Source organism: Protomyctophum parallelum (genome assembly GCF_964188405.1).
Source record: "Protomyctophum parallelum genome assembly, chromosome: 11".
Lineage (NCBI taxonomy): Eukaryota > Metazoa > Chordata > Actinopteri > Myctophiformes > Myctophidae > Protomyctophum > Protomyctophum parallelum.
The window spans coordinates 5,283,702-5,297,531 of NC_139707.1; the positions used below are offsets into that span (position 1 = coordinate 5,283,702).

Here is a 13,830-nt window from a genome sequence, read left to right on the forward strand (position 1 = left end):
AGTTACTATTTCATCAAGATTACTTTAACTCCACATATGGCACAGAACAATATCTATAATAGAATATCTTATAATGTCAACCCACCATTATGCCAAGATGAAAAATGAAACCATACCACTCTCCTTAGGTTCACGTCCTTACTGTTATCCATATTCTGGAACTATTTTCAGTTTTCTCGCCTCATTATGTGATATCATGTGATTAAAATGTATTACTTTACCTCCTAGGCATACCTCTATATCAGGCATTCTCATATCTCCATTTTAATTTTAGGCTGAATTTTAGACTATTAAATCTCCCATTCCCACATAGTTATTCTCTCTGTCATCCTGACACATTGCCTCACTCATACACACACACACACACAGGCAGATAGGCAAAAACACTCAAACACAGTAGGCCTACATTCACACACTGACTAGCCAATTTTCGTTGCTTAAAACAACAGGATATCCTAGGCAGGATCTCTCGTCCCCCTATTTAGACAGCAGGCAACTTAATGAATGATTTATTGAATAGACTACTCTTTTCTCAAAATGTAAGTCATTCAACCAACCACACATTGTTCCTCCGTCCCTCATATGCACACATGAAAGGCAAAACTTCACAGTTTCCCTCTTTAAATATATATATATATATATATATATGCCTTCATCTGGTGGTTAGATAAAAGGGCAACAAAAGTAAATCAGGATGGAGTCTGAGAAATCTGAAAGACCGGTTTCGTTGAATGGCTCTAGAGAGACTGTGTACCAATTTGCGTGATGTTTGGACAAAATCTGTAGGTGTACTGTGCAAAGACTTGTTTTGCACAAAGCGGCCTCCTGGTGGCGCTATAACAGGCCGTTCTGGAAAGTTTGGGGCAGTTTGTTGGCATCCAGGGAGTGTGTGTGCAAAATTTGGCTTCGAACGGGTTAACGGTGGCCGAGATTAGCTGCTCACGGACACACACACGGACGGACGGACGGACGGACGGAGTGCAAAACATACTCTCGCCTTCGGCCTGGTGGAGACAATAATGAATAATGAGGCAACACAAGAATTCGGAGTCATGAAGTATAAGGATTTTACTCGAGTAAGAAGTCAGACTTACACGAACCTGTGCGGAAACCCCAGTCTGGCTCCCAGAGTGATAAGAAACGACAGCTTTTATAGCTCTCCCACACAGACAACCCCCAAACAAACAGCACCGAAACAGCACCAAACTGTAACTTAGAGTGTTTATCTCTAAATTTCCACGACACAGGTCACCCAGTTTGATTTGACATAGGCACCTGCTTCAAATGTTATCAACCGATAATCACCAATGTGTTCCTTATCAGGCCATGCAATGGAGTAATATGGACATTTAGTACATACTGTACTCTACTGCCTACCGCGAGTATAGGCGACTAGGAAACACGTGAAATTACAAAGCTAAAACATTGTGAAACTGCGCTACTTCCCTTTATGTTTACTTATGTGGCCGGTTAAGACTGAGGTTAGGGTTAGAGTTAGGGTTAGATTTAGGGTTAGGATTAGCAATAGGGTAAGTAGTCGGACAACGTCGGACAATCATCAATATGTAGGAAATGTCCATACTGGCTCCATTGCATGGTCGTGATAAGGGCTGATGATGGAGATTAAATCATCTGATAACATCCATTTAGGATGGTAGGATATTCCTCAAGTTGCCATTCACAAAGTTTTGCAAATCAAGACAGTCATTTATTCTATTTTCCAATTTGTTTTTTTCTTTGAAGAATGTTGAGGAATCCACTCAATGCATCAGTTTTAGGATCACAACATACTTATTTTGTCCCAGAACTAAGATCTACTGTATCTGTGGAATCTGATCCAGGTGCACCAACATTCAAACAACCAATGATTTTCACATGTCAAATGTGACACACCATTGATAGCTTAGTTACAATCTGCACTTGCATGATCTGCCCTAAGTGACACACATTATGCCAGATCACTTTCATGATCAGCCCTAAGTGACACACATTATGCCAGACGTGCAGGGGTCATCAGCCTGTGCGTACACTGACAAAATGTGTCCTTAGCAAAGACTTTGGGCCAGATTCACTATGCAGTTTACACTCCCATTTCCATGTGTGGAATTCATCTTTTTTGTTTTGGGGCCGTGACTTTGGCCGTGAACTACGTCCATTCCACAAATCAAGCCATCACGTGTCATTCCTCAAATGTGTTTGATGAATGACTGAGTGAGTGAGATTGAGCGTACGGAATTTACACACTGGCCTTTGGTCTTGTCTGTGGCAAATGTTTGATTTTCTTTTTTACACGCCATTATACGGGTAATGTTCTTATTTTGATCATAATACCCAATTAGTGAATGTCAAATCTCATGTGTATCATTGAGTGTCCTCTCATTTTGTATGTCCGTGGCAAAAGAATAATTATCCACCACAAGCCACCATGGAGATGATGACCCCTGCAGATGCGGTCAAATATAATCTTCTTTATTTGTCTTAATAATGGCCACGAGAGAGAGAGAGAGAGAGAGAGAGAGAGAGCAGTGTTCTTGACCCTGGCTGTTGACCAGTGGGAGTGATCTAATGGGTACTGATGGTTACCAGCTCTCCTCCTGTGCTCACTGCTCATGTGACCCACACACCTCAGGGGAGTGAGGGAGTCCACACGACCTTTGACCTCTCCTGGAGAGTGTCAGGAGAGGGGCTGAGGGGGAGGGGGGGGCATACCCAAACAGAACACAGTCAATCATCTTCAGCAACACTTCCTCTGCAAAGGACCTCGTCTGTGTTTAAAAGGTGCTACACAGTCAACTCCCGAGTGGTAATTCAACCCGGAGAGTGTACAAACGGAACCAAATGGACCCACATGTGGTTCTGTCTGAGTTACAACTGGATACATTAACACTGGTGATTTGACTGTGTAGAGGGTTTAAAGGTGTTCTGTCAAACAGTTCCTCGTGTGCAGATACAACATGGCACTGACTTAACACCGTCCTGTTTACATTGAGTGCACTACAAAATCCCCATGCCGGTCATTTAACTCTCGAGTGTGGCAGTGTTACCAAAAGGACACATTAAGGGTCCATTTTGGTGTGAATTATCTGTTGACTTATCACTTTGATGCCCTTTGGTTAGGAGACACTGAAGGTGTTTGCACACTGGTGGGTTTTTTTTCAGGCTGAATATTGGAGCAAATTCCGGGGTAGGAATATTTCGTCCATTTACAGTTTTTTCGAACTGGGGTCGGTTGTATCCGTTTTCCGCAGCTGTCTAGTGGGATGTAGTGGGGTGTTGGTGACAGGCTGACAGCTATAGTGATTGCCTACTACTTTCAGATCTGCAAAACGCTGCGAAAACCCTAACAAAAAAGCTGATGAATAGAATAGAAATAGAACCAGGAACATCCAGTAAAGTAATGGTTTGATACAAAGCGCTCTACAATTCAACCATTGCCTGTAACAGAATGTACCATTGGATCACCAGGTTCTTCTCACTGCTCTATGACAGGGGTCCTCCAACTTGTTTGTGTGAAGGAGTCGAGGACCCCCAAATATCTGTGCCAGGGATCCCCCCAGAAGAGAAGATTTGTGTTAAAAAATAAAAATAAATCTGTATTATTAAAGATTTCAAAAAAATAGCAGATGCACAAGCTCACAGCGCATCACGTGAGCCTGTACCCCCCTGGAACGTCCCCCTCCCCCCCTCGCATACGACTCCTGTGGCCTTAACCCACTCTGAGAACCACTGCTATATGAAACCAAAATGTTTGTTGTCTTTTGTCCAGACATCTGATCAACGTCTTGAAAGGAATGTTTTGTTTTGTTTTGTTGTATTGTGTTGTTTTTTAGATGTATACTGATTAAAGGGTTTGATAAAGGGTTTGATAAAGGGATTAAAGGGTTTGATTATGTTTTCTGATTTATTTTCTTCTTTCAGGGTTCAACAAAATCCTCCAAGAGCATGGAGTCCCGACGCAGGCCTTCGAGGTAGGCTCTCCTCTCCTCTCCTCTCCTCTCCTCTCCTCTCCTCTCCTCTCCTCTCCTCTCCTCTCCTCTCCTCTCCTCTCCTCTCCTCTCCTCTCCTCTCCTCTCCTCTCCTCTCCTCTCCTCTCCCCTCACCGCCTCCCTGCCCCCCCCCCCCCCCCCCCCTCATAGAACACGGGACAGCAGGACATTAAGCGCATAATTATTTTCTGATAAATGCAAGTTCTTCAGGATTAATTTGGTCTATTGGTCCCTGTTTGGTGGTCTATTTCAGGAACAAAGCCCCTTTGTGTCTCCACCCAAAAAGCAGAGCTTAGGAAGAAGATGAAACGAGTACAGAAAACATTTTTTTCCCCCATTTCCTGTTAATAAGTATAGCAAGCCTTTCAGTGCTGTTTTGCAGAGAAAGAGGTGTTCAGAGAGAGGTATTTGAATATACCAAAAAAGTTATGAGGTAATTAGGGCCGGGACTAATTGCGATTAATTGCGATTAATTAACTACAGAAAAATTAATGCTTTAAAGAAATTAACGCATTTTAATCGCACAATTTTTTTCACCGCGGAACGTTGTCACTGGACAGTTTTCAGACAGACCTGCGCACCAAGTGTCCGTTTCCTCTTCAGACAATAACACCACCAGACACCGCAGACAGTTCACCAGACTGGGGGAAGCCGCTGAGATCACTTTGCTTGTCCCCGTGGATTGGAAATAGGATTTAAAAGGCTATCCGATGGTAGCGTGGATTACAGCACAGTTGTGTGCAATTATTCAATAAAGAATTATTACCCCTATTACTACAAAAACAATGTTTTATTGCTTAAACTTATGTATTCACTATTCATTGATTCACTAGTATACCAAAATCCATTTGAAAAAAAATCTTTCTCACTGTTCTCGGGTCAAATAATGAAATGCGATTAAAATGCGATTAATCTAGATTAATTAATCGCAAAGCCTCTGATTAATTAGATTAATTTTTTTAATCGAGTCCCAGCTCTAGAGGTAATATGATATCTGCTCATTTGAGCATTGAGTCTGTATTGTAGGCCTGCTGTAGAACCAGACTCCATGCTGCTTTGTATGAGAAGAAGACATTGTGTGTCGCACATTACCTCCGGAGAATCACACATGTTCAATTGATTCAGTTGAACTTGAACTGAGACGTCACAAAAGTTAATTTGTGCATCTTAAACATCTGTGCTAATGTTGATGTAAAGCTTCCTTTTCCCTAGGCAAGGATTTCAATCAAATAACTGAACTTCCCAATCACTGCAGTTAACATTCCCAAGTAGCCCTGGGAACCAACGCTTCCAGAAGCTATGTGGCCCATAAGGTCAGGGGCCTATCTCCTGTTTCCCTAGGGTGAGGCAGCTTGATGTACAAGTACACCCCCCCGGACATGGTGCTAGTATGTCGCAGGGACAGACTAGCACCATGGACCACCAGTCCATTCCTTAATGCTGGGTGCCAAGCAGGGGGGCACCAGAGACAGACTAGCACCATGGACCACCAGTCCATTCCTCGATGCTGGGTGCCAAGCAGGGAGGCACCAGGGACAGACTAGCACCATGGACCACCAGTCCATTCCTTGATGCTGGGTGCCAAGCAGGGGGGGCACCAGGGACAGACTAGCACCATGGACCACCAGTCCATTCCTCGATGCTGGGTGCCAAGCAGGGGGGCACCAGGGACAGACTAGCACCATGGACCACCAGTCCATTCCTTGATGCTGGGTGCCAAGCAGGGGGGCACCAGGGACAGACTAGCACCATGGACCACCAGTCCATTCCTCGATGCTGGGTGCCAAGCAGGGGGGCACTCGGCACCATCTTTAGTCTTTGGTGTGAATCGGGCCGGGGATTGAACTCCAACCTCCCAATCTCAGGGTGGACATACTCTAACCACAACGCCACGGAGCCGGTCTCAGTGACACTCACTCATATACAGCAGGTTATCATATACAGTATACGGTAATTATCAGTGTTAATGGACCATTTTGGTTACATTTGTACACTCCTCAGAGTTCAGCTAACTCTTGGGACTTGACGGTGTGCATGACACATTTCCAAGTCTATACAGTATGTGTAGTTTGTATCAAACTTTCCTTCCCACCACCATAACGGCTAAATCCAATATCACAGGCTCGTGCTCCCAGCTGCATTACAACATAGTCCCATACACATACAGTGCAGTATATAGCAGAAGCAATTTATTCAATGCAGGCTACAGCTTGCAATGAAGAAGGCATGTTTAGATTGTGCCGAGCACAACGTTTGGATATATCACGTGTTCGTATGACTTCATACCGCACCGTAACAGAATGCGCCTCTCGGCTTTCATAGCTGATGTAAGTGGAGTTAACATGCTTGATCTCGCATCACGACGCATTGTGAGCTTGTAGATCGGCTATTGTCAAATGGCCAAAATGTATAGGGCTGAAGTGGTTAATGCACGGTTTGTAATAATAAACAAAATCTACAAAGTAACTAGTGACTACAGTTTTACAAATAGTGGAGGAAAAGTACAATATCTTTTTATATATATTTTGCCTCTGAGATGTAGTGGAAAGTAAGTACAAATTCCTCTAAATTGTTCTTAACACTATTTAAGTAAATTTACTGTTACCTTCCACCACGGTCTAATCTGATTTAAAGGGACACTACACTGTGAAATGTAACTCTGTCCAGTGCAAAATGGAACCAAACGGGAGTCTGTTTGGTTCCATTTTTACTCTCTTCGGAGTTAAACGAACAACTAAGGATTTTACTGTATAATGCCACCTAATGTGTTTACGTGTGTTTCTATATCTATCTGGCTAAATAAGACATATTATACTTAACTTCATTATATCTATTCTCTCTCACTCTTGATGATTGTGTAATGAAATTGACCTGAGCTAAAAGTACCGGTGTTAGGTAACCTTGAGTACAGAAGACTAAGAGTAACAATATTATTATTATTATTATATTTCTTCATTATATGGAGATCCAGGTGATGCGAGTCAGCTCCATATATGGAGATCCATGTTATACCAACTTGGTTCATTTGCAAGTGTGACTCACATAATGACAACCATCTGGTGGATGGAGATCTAAGGGTCTCCATGATGTCAAGTGATGTCACGAGGCGTGACCATATATGGGGCGTGATGTCACGAGGCGTGACCATTATATGGAAGCGTGATGTCATGAGGCATGACCATATATGCAGGCGTGATGTCACGAGGCAATGTCACAAGGCGTGACCATATATGGAGGCATGGGTGACGCAACGAACAAACGAGCGGGAAATGCAGGTTTTCATAGTTGATATAGATGATCAGGACATTAATTTGGACATATGAGTTAGCTTCATTGTTTGTGCCCGCTCCAGACCACATATGCCTTCTCTGGTGTGTGTGAACCAAGTTAACAAATAAACATTTGGTTAAAATGGACAAATGCCATCGTTTAAATCTGCTGGGGAGAAACGGGGCCCACGCACTTAATTTAAGATCAGACTCAATCATCGTGGCAGTGGTTTGACAAACAGCAGCCATCGTTCCCCTATAGTTAGTCCGCTTCGCCCGTTTGGGGTTCGTCCAAACGCATGAAAGCGCTATCGCCGCGGGGGAGTAATTGAGCGTGTGGCGATAACGTGCCGTCGGTCGGCCACTCGTCTGGAGTGCCACGGACGAGCCCAATCGCTCCATCTGTCTGACTGATGGGAAGCAGGTTGGCTCCGCTCCGCTCCGTCGACCAATCAGCACAAAGCAGGTTGGCTCCGCTCCGCTCCGTCGCTCAATCAGCACATGCTGGTGGATCTGGAGTCAGACCAAACCACGCGACTATATCACACGCAGAGAGAGAGAGAGAGAGAGAGAGAGAGAGAGAGAGAGAGAGAGAGAGAGAGAGAGAGAGAGAGAGAGAGAGAGAGGGAGAGGGAGGGGGAGGGGGAGGGGGAGGGGGAGGGGGAGGGGGAGAGAGAGAGGGGGAGGGGGAGAGAGAGAGAGGTGGAGAAGATGGGGCAAGATAATGATGGAGACAGAAAGTGAGAGACAGAGAAGGAAAGACGAGGGTAGAAGAAAGTGATAGAGAGAATTCAGAGGGAGAGAGAGAGAGAGAGAGAGAGAGATCGATAGGGAGAGAGAGAGAGATCGATAGAGAGAGAGAGAGAGAGGGAGGTGGAGAAGATGGGGCAAGATAATGATGGAGACAGAAAGTGAGAGACAGAGAAGGAAAAACGAGGGTAGAAGAAAGTGATAGAGAGAATTCAGAGGGAGAGAGAGATAGAGAGAGAGAGAGAGAGAGAGAGAGAGAGAGAGAGAGAGAGAGAGATAGAGAGAGAGAGAGAGAGATCGATAGGGAGAGAGAGAGAGAGAGAGAGCTATAAAAGGAACAAGTCCTGGTACTGTGTGCTATTTTTTGGTCTGCCTACTTAACCTGCTGGCGGTGGCGCTCATGATATCGGTGACGGATTGATTTTTCTTGCAATACAGAACTTCTGCCGAGGGTAACACAGCATGAATACAGCCATTTTTTTCACTTTCCCAGAAATAAGTACCAGGACTCATTTTAATATATCATTGTGCTGCCTGTCCGGCATATACCTCTTAGCTCCAAGTTTTAACTCGTAAATGAATGTCCAAGTGTCACAAAAAAGCATCAAAAGTCTCGTAAGCTCAAAACGTGGCATGAAGCGACACATTTTGAGCCTGTCGATGGGCTTGTTGTTGATTTTGCTATTTTTGAATTTGAATCCTGAAAAGTAATAGTTTCCACCCGACCGAGACGACATTGGAATCTGCTGTTGTAAATGATATTGAGCTCATACACATACATCATACAAGTGTGATTTTGAGAGACCTGTTACTTCATGCAATGAGATTGAACGGAATCGCTACTTCAGGTTCCTCCCAACCCAAGTTTCAGCATAACTTCAAGGTGAATCCCAGGCAACAGTTTTTTTGTGCAACCTACTAAAACACCCGTACCCATCCAGCATAACAATGCTTATTCATCCAGGCGAAAACCCCCCCAAAAAAATGAATATGTTTACTGTGGGTTAGAATACAGATAGCATGTGTGAGATATCAATTTCTCCCTATATTGTCAGTGATTAATAAGTTCCAGTAAGCGTGTTTTGAGTGGGCCCAGATGTACAGTACGGCGCAGGTTATTTGTACAGTAAAGCTGGGGTGATTCCCAGTCCCAGACATGAGCAATCTTCTCATGGGCTACTCACAGTCGACACATGTGGGAAATATGCTGTAGGCCGAGAGTCGAGACGCCCCTGTTTCATTCACGCTCCTCTTCCCTCGCTTTCCTCTTCCTCGTTTCTTTTGTCTTACGTTCTAGGACCCATTTGTACACTCTCAGAGTCGCAGACCTGCAAACGTCCATTTGGAACCCAGATGATCCCTGTGCCGCTCTTTGAGAACCACTTGTAATCCTCTCTACGATGCGCTGAAAACTATGCTCGGTTTCGGGACTCAATGGATCCTTTTCGCCGTGTCCATTTAGACAGTTAAACGCAGCTGAAGGTAATAATGTTAATTGCGAGCGTGTTTTCCGTTTAGGCGTCTCTGTGTGCCAACTCTTGAGTTAGCCAGGAGTTTACAGCTGTCCATGCTGGCACACACGGTTAACGAAATGAAACCCGCACACTTAACTCTATTATACCTTCAGCTGCCTTTTGTAACGGCCGCTGACTCGGAGCGCGTAAGAAGCCATACATACCCACGACACGCCATCAGTCACAAATCCAGAAGTATCCTATTATGCTCTTATTTACAGTAACCGTGTACATAATCTGCCATTCAATCTAGTTTACAAGTCATCCCAATGTGACGTGTTGTCATAGAGAGCAGACTGAGACATTATTTAGAAATCAGATTTTACTTTATTTGTAGTTCAAATCTGATTTGGGGAAAAAAACACTGTTCATGTTTCCATGTTTCCATTGTTCTGTTGTTGTTTTTTTTGCTGTTTAGACTTGATCACAATCTGATCATAATTGGAGAGGCCAAAAATGGGCTGCTTCTTCTTCTTCTTCATTGTCCTCACAGTGCTAAATACTTAACGAGGGAGATCAGGAAGGCTTCGTGACATGTTTCTGTGAAAAATCTCTGTTAGTAAATGACGCACATAATGACGCGTCAACCACCCCGAACCCTCCTCCCTGCCATCGCTCTCTTTTCCCATTTCTTTCTTTAATCCATACGGTTTCCTCTTGGCACCTGGTGCTCGTGTGAACCCAGACAGGCTGAAGCTAGAATGGGTAAAGCAATGTGGTCAGCCGCTCACCTCAAGGCGCTTCACGTGCCTATATACCTCCCATTCCACTTCATTCCCCACCAGTGACCAAAATATTTTATTTGGTCTGCAAAGAGCGCACACCACACTCCTCTGGAATGCTGGGATATTTTCATAATCTGGTTTGTTTATCTACCAAATCAATCCCTCTTCACTCTGTTTTCCCTCGCAGCCGGGCCCAAGCGAAACAACGTGACTTGTGTTTAGAGCAACAGACAGGAGCTGACATTTCAGAGGCAAAGTCGAGCCGCTCCAGGGTTTAATGTTTGTCGCGCCCTGCGTGAGACGCGACGTCACGACCATAGTGATACGGTGCCCTAGACTTCTCCATATTAGGATATTTATTCCACCATGGCTCGAAAGAGAAGGTCTTCTTTATTTATCGGATAGCATAACTGAGGATATTTATCAGAGCGGCAAACAAAGTGAGTTCCTTCTGCAGTGTTTAGGCAGCATTTTGTTTGATGTTTTGGCTGCATGCTTTTATGCTGGATGGCACAATGGCCAAGGGTTTGAAGCTGTAATTTGAGTTTATTTTCAGCTGTATGAGACATTTAAAGAACTAAAACCCTTTCTGTTTGAGTTGCCCCACTTCAGCGTTTTGAAAGTAGTCGGAAATGCATAGAGATTATTTTGGCAATTTTTATTAGATATTTTAGTGCCTGGGGGCGAGACGCGACCTCGCCCTTGCGTGACTGGCCATATATGGAGCGTGTCTTTAGTGTACAGGGTGTGATGAAGTCAGATTAACATATGGAATGTCAGAGCAGGTCAGCTCCATATATGGAGATCAAAGGGTGGCAGTGGTGGCAGTGTCTTGAGTGTACAGGGTTCGATGAGGGCTTAATTTCCGACCTGTTGAGAACTCTAGTTCGTGCCCGGCGGGCTGCCGGGCGGGCTTCCGGGAGTGGCTGCACAAAGGCCCGTCTAGAGTTTAAATGGACAGGTATCAGTCAAAACGGAGACAGTGAAAAGGAAGGATGGATGAGGAAGGATCAACATATCAGGACTCATGTCCACTGGTTGCTCGCCCGAGTTGAAAATGTTTTAGTTTTCGGCAGGCCTGGACTGACACTTGATACACTGAGCATTTTTTTCCCCCCGTCTTAAGATCATTACGGTAATTATCAGAACATGGAGGGTTGTTTTTCAAGGAAAGTGGTGGTATTAGCACTTGTTTGTTGCCTTGATGCAGCGGGGAGGTAGAGTATCTGCTACCTGCGTGCTGGTTGTGGTGGCCCACTCTGAGCCAAATGTCAGGGTGAATTTTTGGCCCGGTCCAGCCCTGGCTTTAGGTATAGGCAGGGAAAAGTGCCTCGCATTCACACGCAAGCGCTATAAAAGGCCCATCGCAGCGCAATTTCCAAAAACATGGTGCTCCCCTTATTAACCATTTAAAAAAAAAGAAGAAGAAGAAGAAGAAAAAAGCCCAGCGGCCACATGGCCTCAATCATGCTGGGAAACATGACTCACAGTTTGACACTTGGAACGGGAACCAATAGTGGAAGGAGGCTGTAGTTCTTGTAATACCAGTTGTAATGCAATGGTTCTCCCTTTATTCTTTAATTGGACCTCCGTTAGCTTTGTGGTCTCGCAAAGCTCTTCATCCTGCTCCTCGTTCTACTCCCCGTTGCTCACTCTGTGCTATATTAATACACTCATTGAAAAGGAGGCTTTAATTGGGCCACTATAGCAAAACACTGCAGGGCTGGGAAGTATGACTGATTATGATTAATGGACGATTTGTTTGTTAATGTTTGTGTTGAGCTTATAGATTGTCTAGTAGGCTAGTTGCACTGATTTTGCACGCCACCGTTGTATAATGAAGTACAATAAAGGACGTATCGTATAAGTGGAGAATCAGACTAATACATTTAGTGGCTTATATTGTAGATCAACGTTATGACGTTGATCTGTTGATAAAAACTTGCTTGTTGATTATTCGATTAACTACTGTTAAGTTGTTCCGGGTTTTGTTATATTTTCAGTTAATCGCCCAGCCCTAAAACACATGTCAGTTTTAGCTCCAGCAAGTAATAGGCCCTGTGTTTTCCAATGTCCAAAATATGCATGTAATTGTAATTGTAAGTAAGTGTGTTTGTGTGTGTGTGTGTGTGTGTGTGTGTGTGTGTGTGTGTGTGTGTGTGTGTGTGTGTGTGTGTGTGTGTGTGTGTGTGTGTGTAGGAGCATGAGTCTGCTGCAGGCCCTGGAGGAGAGCTACGAGGTGGACCTGGTGTACATCACCGAGAGGATCATCTCCGTGTCCTTCCCCAGCTGCGTGGAGGAGCAGAGCTACTCCAGCAACGTGCGAGAGGTGGCCTCCATGCTGCGCTCCAAACATGGACACAATTACCTGGTGGGTTGCCGGCAGGGTCGTATCGTTGCTGTCAGGGCAGGAACCTCGTATCTCCATATTTTAACTGTTTGTGGTTTTTTTGCCAGATGCTTGAGAAGCATCCTGGCCTACGTCCACTATTCATGATTGGCTGCCTCGTCTCTATAGGCTGCCTCTAAGCCAATGGGAGACTTAAAGCCATAAATCCCATAGTCTGAATGGCATAAAAGCCATACTCTGAACACCGCACCGTGAAGCAGTGAGCTGAGGCAGAGGCTGTGGATTATAATGTAGATTGTAGATGTTCATAAACGAGAGCTTTCTGCACCTGGCAGTTATGACTTTTTTTCTTCTAAATTAACGCCCCACTTGATCATACTACTGCGTCACACAAAAGTTTCAATCTGCTACTTTTGATGTTTCTAAATGTGAATCCAGAAAAGTAACAGTTTTGGAGATAATTATGAGCTTTCCGAAAGACGATATTAAAGTTAACCGTCAAATAACGGAAACTAAAATAACGGGAACTAAAATAAATAGGCCTACATGTATCAATTAAAAACATTTTTAGTTGGCCTGGGTCGTGGCTCAGTGGTCCAGGCACCTTGGCTGGTAATCCAGTCTGGCAGTGTGCCGCGGGTTCGGCTCCCGATCCCGACGGCCCTTGCTGCATGTCACCCCCCCCCCATCTCTCTCCCCATGTCCTGTCCCTCCATAAAAAATAAAAAATAAACATTTTAGTTAAAGCTGCATTATTGGCCCAGGCCGTAGCGTAACGGTCTGGGCACCGGACTGGTAATCCAGTCGCAGTGTGCCGCGGGTTCGACTCCCGGACCCGACACGGCCTTTACTGCATGTCATCCCCCGATCTCTCTCCCGTTTCCTGTCAGCCTACTGTCTGTCCCTTCAAAAATCAATAAAAGGCGTAAGCCGCAAAAAATATCTTAAAAAAAAAAGCTGCATTATTATATTTAGCATGTTTATTTTTAAATTTTAGTATGGTATAGAGAGGTAGACTAAATACAATAACAGTTGTATTTTGACTCCTATTGAGACCTTTAAATCTGTCTGCTTTGACATGACCTTGGACCTCGGACCTGCTGTTTCTGGTTTGACAGAATGCAGTGTCTCCACTTGCAGTCAGGCGGGCGGGCTCTATTAGCTCAGTGGTAAACATGTCAGCACTTGAGCAAGAAACCCGGGTTCAAGTCCAGGGTAGAATGGGAAAGTTACATA

The 13,830-nt window shown here is 44.5% G+C and overlaps 1 protein-coding gene across 1 annotated transcript in view; it reads left to right on the forward strand.

The window, feature by feature from the left end:
- tns1b (tensin 1b) overlaps positions 1-13,830 on the forward strand; it is a 322,987-nt gene that overhangs the window by 199,726 nt on the left and 109,431 nt on the right. The window contains 2 exon segments of the mRNA XM_083777327.1: positions 3,919-3,968; positions 12,444-12,615. Coding sequence (XP_083633453.1) covers positions 3,919-3,968; positions 12,444-12,615 — 222 coding nt within the window.